Source organism: Aegilops tauschii, chromosome 2 (genome assembly GCF_002575655.3).
Source record: "Aegilops tauschii subsp. strangulata cultivar AL8/78 chromosome 2, Aet v6.0, whole genome shotgun sequence".
NCBI lineage: Eukaryota > Viridiplantae > Streptophyta > Magnoliopsida > Poales > Poaceae > Aegilops > Aegilops tauschii.
In genome coordinates this window covers 19,934,464-19,942,932 of record NC_053036.3, presented here as the reverse complement: position 1 = coordinate 19,942,932, position 8,469 = coordinate 19,934,464, and the positions used below count along the sequence as shown (strand labels likewise).

General features: G+C 45.7%; 1 protein-coding gene across 1 annotated transcript; it reads left to right on the top strand.

Moving 5' to 3' along the window:
- Window positions 1-3,435: 3,435 nt before the first annotated feature.
- Window positions 3,436-6,538, top strand: LOC109747374 (wall-associated receptor kinase 5-like). Its single transcript, XM_020306447.2, has 2 exons — window positions 3,436-5,256; window positions 5,373-6,538. Exons 1-2 carry the CDS (start codon window positions 4,116-4,118, stop codon window positions 6,536-6,538), a joined length of 2,307 nt encoding a protein of 768 aa, XP_020162036.2. The 5' UTR covers window positions 3,436-4,115.
- The last annotated feature ends 1,931 nt before the right edge of the window (window positions 6,539-8,469 follow it).

Here is an 8,469-nt window from a genome sequence, read left to right as displayed (position 1 = left end):
TACATTGCAATTGTCTATACTTTATAGTTCACTAGATATCTCAATCCATATAGATCAATTTCCTACCTTTATTAATGAAGTGCACCAAGTAAAAATTCCCGTTTGCGAAATGTTTAGAGAGAATGTCAGGTGTATCATGGGGCATAGTACACTAAGTCTTCATTGTATAAATTAAACCTTATCATGAACAAAGCCAGAGGTCGACCAAGATTGTCTAACTACACAACCTTTCTACTACAACCATGCAACACTCGTTCAACACTAGAACGTGAGTCTCAACTTTGGCACTTCATGGAAAAAGAGCATGATGATGAAGGTTTTCTTAGAAGTCAAAGTTAAAAATTCCCACACTAAGGCAGTTAACCATTAGGCAATGGGAATGCTTTATAAGAATGCTTGCCATGCAACAGATGCATTAGAACTATAAGTGTGCCCTCCTTGTGGGCTAGTGGGGGTGCGTCCAATTTGCTTGCTCACAAAGACCTAGAGCTCATTTGAGGAAGCTTATGATTGGAATATACAAGGAAAGCTCTATATTGTAAAGTCCCCACTTATATATAATTATGAACCATATGAAAACTTTCTCTATGGGATGCAGCAGTGCTACTTTCAAGCACAAGTGTACTAAAAAGAATGGTAGTGTGCCCCCTCTCTCTTTGTTCTATCTTTCTCTCTTCTCTTTTTCTTTTTATTGTGTGGCCTCCATGGCTCTCCTTTTTATTCCTCACAGATAGGGGACCACTCCATAATAATGAACAAGACACTCATTAAGAAACAGTAAGATTGAGCGACCTACGCGCCTCCAGAGCGATTTGAGTTTACCGGACGTCCGATCACGTTGACCAACGTTCCAGATTTTCTGATCTTCCGTCCCCAGCAAACCCCCGCTCAGCCCATCGGGCCGCTACTCCTCAGGTTGACCTAGACGTTATCTCCTTAACTGGGCCAGTCAAAATTTACAACCGAGCCGCGAAGGAAACTCTCAGCCCGTTCTCTGCGTTCACTATATCTCCATCCCCACGATGGGTCTCCTCGTCGCCAAATCCTATTCGGCGCCTTAAGCGCAGAATATAGTGTATTTGGTACAGGGCGCACACCCCTCCTGTATGCTTAGTTTTATAGCGGAACGGCCCATCCCACTTCCTTTTGTTTTCTTTTTCTATTTCTGTAAACTGCAAAAAGCGAGTGCGAGCCAAGGTTTGAACTAACGACGCTCTTCCCACAAGTGGGACACCAGAACCAGCAGACCAACTACCTTCGTGTGTTTACGTTGTGGGTTGTTTTGCCTTTTGTTCCTTTTTTCTTCTTTTACCAAATTCATGAAAAACAATTGCGAAAGAAATTCGTGAACTTTTTCTTGAAAGTAGATGAACTTTTTAAAAATTTGTGAACTTTTTTCTTCAAAGTAGATGAACTTTTTTCAAATCGATGAACTTTGTTTTCAATGTAGCGGTTTTTTAAAATTGATGAACTTTTTTTCAAACTCGATGAACTTTTTCAAAATATTGTGAACTTTTTCACAAAATTGCTGAACTTTTTTAGAAAATCGGTGAACTTTTTTCAAATTGATGAACTTTTTTATAAGTTTGATGAACTGTTTCCAAAAATCAGTGAACTTTTTAGAATCTGTGAGAATTTTATTTTCTAATTCTTTTTCTGAAATTTCAAAAAAAAAATCTCAAAAGTCAATCACCAACGGTTGACCGATCTACCGCTACCAGTCAACCACGACGGTCGAGCAGGAAAGCCAGGGAAGCGCGCATTGTACGCGAGCTCGTCGGCTTGTTGTTGGGCCGGCCCACATGGCCGAGCGCATGGGCGCTGGTTTCCTCTACGTGCGCATAAGGCGCCAGCGAGGAGCACTCCTCCTCGTCAGCTCAGCGGCGGCGCGGGCGGCCGCCAACTGTGCCTCCCGATTACTCCATCTCTCCTTCACTACATGAATCACAGAATCAGAACAGAACAATTAGATACTGCAGTGCTGACAAGTACGTCATCATCTACCTAGCACAACATTTTCCCTCTGTATCACCGTGTTGGTCCTTTCCTATTCTGATATTGAAATTTGTAATCTTATTTCTTTAGCGGCCACAACTAATGAAAAGGGATATGCCATGCATTTTTTTCCAGAGCCTGTGTGACTCAAGTCGTGAGGTGAAATTATATTTGTGTTTTTGCTATACAAATCTCTGTATGTACTCAGTTCCAGTTTTGGCTATTTATGTGCTGATTCTACAATGTTTTTCCTGCGGGTCCAAATCATTGGTTTACTGTTGAAAATATGTTTTATCCTTAAACCTTAATTTCTAGAGTATGCAGTCGATATGACCACTAAACCAGCGCTCTTATGTGTATCTCTGATTCGGATTGACAGCCTCAATCTGCTCTTTATTTATCTATATGTTCAAACATCTCATATTATACCTACAACCTTAAATAAATATGCTATATGACTACATTGACACACTATGATATGTTCATTTTTAACTGTTCACTTTGTCATCTTAAATAATTATAATATTATCAAGATGGCAGGCGCAGCAACGCGCGCTTACATGTTCTAGTAATTTACTTACAACTCATGGCGCTAATGTAGCAGAGAGCTGTGTCTCGCCCGTACAGATTCCTATTAGGAATAGCCTACACGCGGACGACTACCTGGACTGCCCACTAGCTGTTGTCGGTCGCTGCATTCGCTCATCCGCGTTCGTTCTGTGCTTCTTCTTTTTCTTCGTTTTGTTTTTTGTTCTCTTCAGTTTTCTCTCTTTTCACTGGTTTTCTTCGGGTTTTCCTTTTTCTTTTCTTTTGTTATGCTTTGATTTTCTTTGTTTTTTGAATGTGTTCCTTTGGTTTACCTTTTTTTTCTTCTTTATACTTTGGTTTTATTTGTTTCTTTCTTGTTTTATTGATGATTTTTGGTTTCTTTGCTTTTTCTTTTTGTTTCTTTGTCAGTTTCCATTGCAATTTTTTAATACATGTCTACTTTTTTCCTATTTCTTCAGCACATGCCTATTTTTTTTTCATACATCTATAATATATATTTGTATGCACATTTAACATATTCCAAATACATGTTTTGATCTTTTGGGAAATATGTCTAGAATACTGTTTGCAAATTCGTGTTAAACATTTGTCGAAGGATAAATACATTTTTATGAACTATGCAGACAGTTTTGTACATTGTACAAATATTTTCTGAAAATGTCATGAACCCATTTTTGAAACTTGTGATGAGTTTTGGGAATGTAACATACAAATTTTACATTCGATAAAAAAATTCAAATGTTAGGTCAATATTTTTCTAAATGTAAGACATTTGTTAATTGTCAGACTAACATTTTCATATATATATATATATATATATATATATATATATATATATATATATATATATATATATATATATATATATATATATATAGACACACACACACACAAATTAAAAATGTGAAAAAAAGGAAAAACCAAAAAAAACATGACGGCACGTGATTACTGGGCTGCCCAGTTCTGGCTCCCTGCGGGCGAACCGTGTCGTTGTGGGTGGCACATAGCTGCACCGCCAAGGAAGCAGCTGTGGCGACGACATCGAACATATTAGCGCAACGGACACACCAAGCATGGTATTCAGTGATCCCCAAAGATTTTACTCCCTCCGTCCCATAATATAAGAACGTTTTTCAAGTTTAACTTGAAAAAGTTCTTATATTATGGGACGGAGGTAGTACTTATGAGTAGTCCAGGATTTTATCTTAATGAATGGTCCCACCACATATCAACCTTGATAATCAACAAATGGTAAAATCCTTGTGTATTAAACCCGGGTGGTTAGGATGCATAACCGCTAAGGTAATGCTTGTTTGTATGCACAAGCTAAGCTAGATATACTTGTGAAAGTGCGTATCGGTCTATGGCTCTATGCACCGATATCGGTTGACATGTGTTTTTAAACTTGAGGCATGCAGCCCCAAGACCAGATTAGTCAACGCGGACATGCAGCCCCCTCTGTTCTTGTTCATGTTCATGGTCTTGGTCTTGGTCTTGGTCAGGCAAGCGAGCAGCCAGGCAGGAAGCAGCCACTCTCGCTATAGGTTGCGGGAGCTGATATACTTGTGGACATGCCTATAAGGTATTGGAGTCTCGGAGAGACAATCATCTGCGGCAGCCACGAGCCCACGACTATGATTCCGGCAGCAGCTTTGACGGTGTTGCTGCTCCAGCTCCGCCTATCCACGGCAGCGTCTCATGTTACGGCCGGTGCAGGGCCGTTGCCGCACTGCCAGACCAGCTGCGGCGCCGTGGAAGTGCCCTACCCATTCGGCATCGGCGACGGGTGCTACTGGCCAGGGTTCAACCTCACCTGCGACCGGACACGCGGCAGGGAGCCGCGGCTGCTCGTCGGCGCCGACCTCCAGGTCGTCGAGATCTCCCTGACCAACTCCACGGTGCGGATCGTGGACATCGCAGGCCAGGTGAGGCTCACCTTCTCCGCGGGCCTCGACGGCAACGGCACGTGGGGCGGCCTCGGCGCCGCCAGCCCTTACGTGTTGTCAGAGATGCGCAACCAGTTCGTCGTCACGGGGTGCAACGTGCAGGTCACGCTGGTTGGGGAGAGCGACGACAGCAGCGGTGGCAACGTCATCTGCTGCTGCTCCTCCTTCTGCTCCACCAACAACAAGCTGACGGGTGCCCTGACGAGCTCCCCTGGCTACGGCGCTGCCGGCTGCTGCGACACACCCATCCCAATAGGCCGCCCCTCCTACGGCGTGGAGATGAAGTCGCTGGACTCGAGGAACGAGTACGCCCACAGGCTGCCCATCGCGGTGCGCATCGCCGAGAGGGGTTGGTTTGAGAGCGCCTATGCCGTGCTGCTCAACGACTCACCCGGGTACTCACCCTCGCGCCGCCCGGCGGTCCCCGTCGTCCTTGATTTTGCGGTGGATTCCAAGCCGGTGATGCTGCCAGGGATGGCGACGTCGGGCTGCCCTGTGGACGCGCGGAGGAGCGCGTGCCAGAGCAGCCATGCCTCCTGCCGCAACGTCTCCGGAAAGTACCGCAGCGGGTACGTGTGCCGGTGCCTTGACGGGTACCGGGGTAACCCATACCTCGCGGGCGGATGCAAGGACGTCGACGAGTGTGCGCTTCCGGGCATGTGCTTCGGCGAGTGCATCAACACGGCCGGAGGGCACCTATGCCGATGCCAGCGTGGCGCACATGGTGACCCGCGCATAACAAATGGATGCACCAAATCTTATCTAGGTGAGCACAAAACCAATAATACAAGCAGATTGCACATCAGATATTGCATTGGTTCATTCTATGTTTTACAAATCTTCGTTGACAACAAAGGCGCATTCTCTACGCACATTATTCAGGTTTAAGTGCAGGCATAGGAGTTGGCAGTGGAGCGGCCTTTCTAATCATGGTAATTGGTGCTATTTTCGTGACCCGAAAGATGAAGCAACGCAGGGGGAAAATGCTCAAGAAGAAATTCTTCAAGCAAAATCGAGGGCATTTGTTGCAACAATTGGTGTCTCAAAAGGCGGACATCGCTGAGAGGATGATCATCCCCTTGGTGGAGCTACACAAGGCCACCAACAATTTTGACAAAGCTCGCGAGATTGGTGGAGGAGGGCATGGCACGGTCTACAAAGGCATCATGTCAGACCTGCAAGTCGTGGCGATCAAGAAGTCCAAGGTCGCGATCCAGAGGGAGATTGACGAGTTCATAAATGAGATAGCGATCCTCTCGCAGATCAATCATCGAAATGTGGTGAAGCTCCATGGGTGCTGCCTCGAGACGGAGGTGCCGCTACTGGTTTACGAGTTCATCTCTAATGGGACCCTTTACCATCATCTCCATGTCCAAGAAACCATGTCATCCCTGCCATGGGAAGATCGGCTGAGGATCGCCACCGAAATAGCAAGAGCTCTAACCTACCTTCACTCAGCCGTGGCGTTCCCTATAGTCCATAGGGATATTAAGTCCCCAAACATTCTGTTAGATGGCACTCTCATGGCAAAGGTGTCGGACTTTGGAGCTTCGAGGTTCATTCCTGCCGACCAAACAAAGACCTCGACCGCAGTCCAAGGGACATTTGGGTACCTAGACCCCGTGTATTTCTACTCAGGAAAGCTCACCGAGAAAAGCGATGTTTACAGCTTCGGCGTCCTCCTCATGGAGCTTCTCACTAGGAAAAAACCATGCTCATATCGGTCATCCGAGGAGGAAACCCTTGTCTCATATTTCACTGCTTCGCTAGAAGCAGGCAAACTGATTCATGTGCTAGATCCTCAAGTGATGGAAGAAGGCGGCAAGGAAGTTGAAGAAGTGGCTACGTTGGCAGTAGCATGCACGAGGATTGAAAGAGACCACCGGCCAACCATGAGGCAAGTGGAGATGACACTTGAGAGCCTTGGAGCCGTGCATGATAGCTTTATGCCGAAGTATCAAGTGGTTGTGGGTACAACCATGGAGGGAACGAGCCGACAATATAGCTTGGAAGCAGAACATTTGTTGTCATCAAGATACCCCCGGTAGTCAATGTATTTCAAGTGTGATTTGTTTAATCTACGAATTAATAACCCCTTGACGGGATGTAAATATGGGAGCCACTAGAGCTCTGCCGACTGAGAAAATGTGTCGGCTGGTGCGTTTTTATATTAGCCTAATTGTTCTTGCACCGTCCCACATGTGTCCCCACGTGGGTTGTTTGTGTTTTCTCTTGTTGGGTTGGCTCTCAATCTTTCTTGCTCCTGAGACTCCCATCCGTTTCCCCTCACTTGTGTTGTTCGTTTTTTCTTCCGTTGTGCCAGCTCTCTTCTCTTTTTACCTGTGTGACTGATTTCAGTAGAAAGAAAAAAACGCTGCTACACAGCCGACACATTGTGGACGATTTGGAGACGATGCAACGCATCAAGCCATCCATGCAATTAGCAAAAGTGAGCATCACCGTCCACTCCTCCCGCCGTCCAAAGGTTGGCCGGCGACTGCCGTCCGTACAGCAATTTCGAAAGAAAAATTAAATCCGCTAGGAACGGGGTCGAACCCTGTACCTTACTGGCAGGGTAACCCAAGTGACAAACAAGCATTCCTTGCATACCTGATTGGTACAACAATTACGAGCGCCTCGGGCGCAGTTGATTAATCTCTACTCCTAATATCTGAGTTGATAGGATTGCGTCCACGGCTTTTTTTCGTCCCACCATTTTCGTTTGGTTTTTTTTCGTCCGGTTTTTTTCGTATGACTTTGTTTCGTCCCTCCCCTCCCCTACCCCGCGATCCCACCCCACACGTAGCCCAAAGATACAACATACAACGCCTCCATCGTGTGATCCCCTCGACCTCCACGTTAATGCCGCCGAGACCCCGCCGAGTCTCGCCGCCGCCGATCTCCTCGAGAAGACCCCACCGGATCTCACCGCCGCTGATCTCCTCGAGAAGATCCCGCCGGATCTAGCCGCCGCCGTAACTCCATAACGCCGCCGCCGCCGATCCCCTCCAGAAAACCCTGCCGGATCTCACGTCGGGGCCACGGTTCTGGATCGCCGCTGCAGGGCGGTTTCAACCAGAGGTATGGATTCAAGAAAACTCAATCGCAGGGCTGTTTCAATCATAGGTATGGCAGAGCGGTTTCAACCCCATGTATTATCTAACAAACAAAAAGAGCAAGCTGCGCTAGAATGTACAATATGTTGTGACATGTAACATTTTGTTGTCCTGTACAATCGATAGATGTAGTATACAATCGATAGCTGTCTTGTACAATAGGGATTGAAGTCATGTACAGTCAGTGGTTCGATCAAATGACCCACTTATCAATGAACAAACCAAAGCTTTTGAAGTCATGTACAATATGTGGTTCAATCAAATGACCCACTTATGGATTGAAGTCCTGCAGAGTCAATACCAAGATGCGGTTGTGATCTTTGACGGCCTTCATCTGCTGCAATCAGATGAACAAGTCAGTTTACATATATTTGCAAAGTAGCAGAGTCTGGGGCACATACATAGCAAGTCAGTTTACATATATAACAAGTCAGTTTACATATATCTGCAAAGTAGCAGAATCTTTGAAGTCAGGTGTCTCTCAAACTGAACTGTACATACATAAGAAGTCAGGTTACATATATTTGCAAAGTAGCAGAATGTTTGAAGTCACTCACAAATAGCATAAATCTATTGAAATATGTACAATAGCAAGCTGCACTATTGTAAAGTTCAGTTTACATGTATGCGCAAAGTAGCATAGTCTTCCTTTTTTGACTCATAAGTATGTTGTTGGCCCAGTTCCGATGCCGAGTACTTTCCGGCGACGGCGATGACCGACGACGACGAACAAAGCTGGCTGACGAACTCGACGAAGTGCTTTACGCCAAGATGCACCGATCTACCTCAGTGCAAAGCTAGCCTCCTTTAGCTAATCTTGCTCTTGATCGATCAAGCATGGTAGTTGCTGCAAGCAACACACA

Coding starts and splice junctions, on each gene's coding strand:
- LOC109747374 (XM_020306447.2), top strand. CDS start 4,116: ATGCCTATAAGGTATTGGAGTCTCGGAGAGACAATCATCTGCGGCAGC. Junction 5,257..5,372: donor ATGCACCAAATCTTATCTAG/GTGAGCACAAAA, acceptor CACATTATTCAG/GTTTAAGTGCAGGCATAGGA.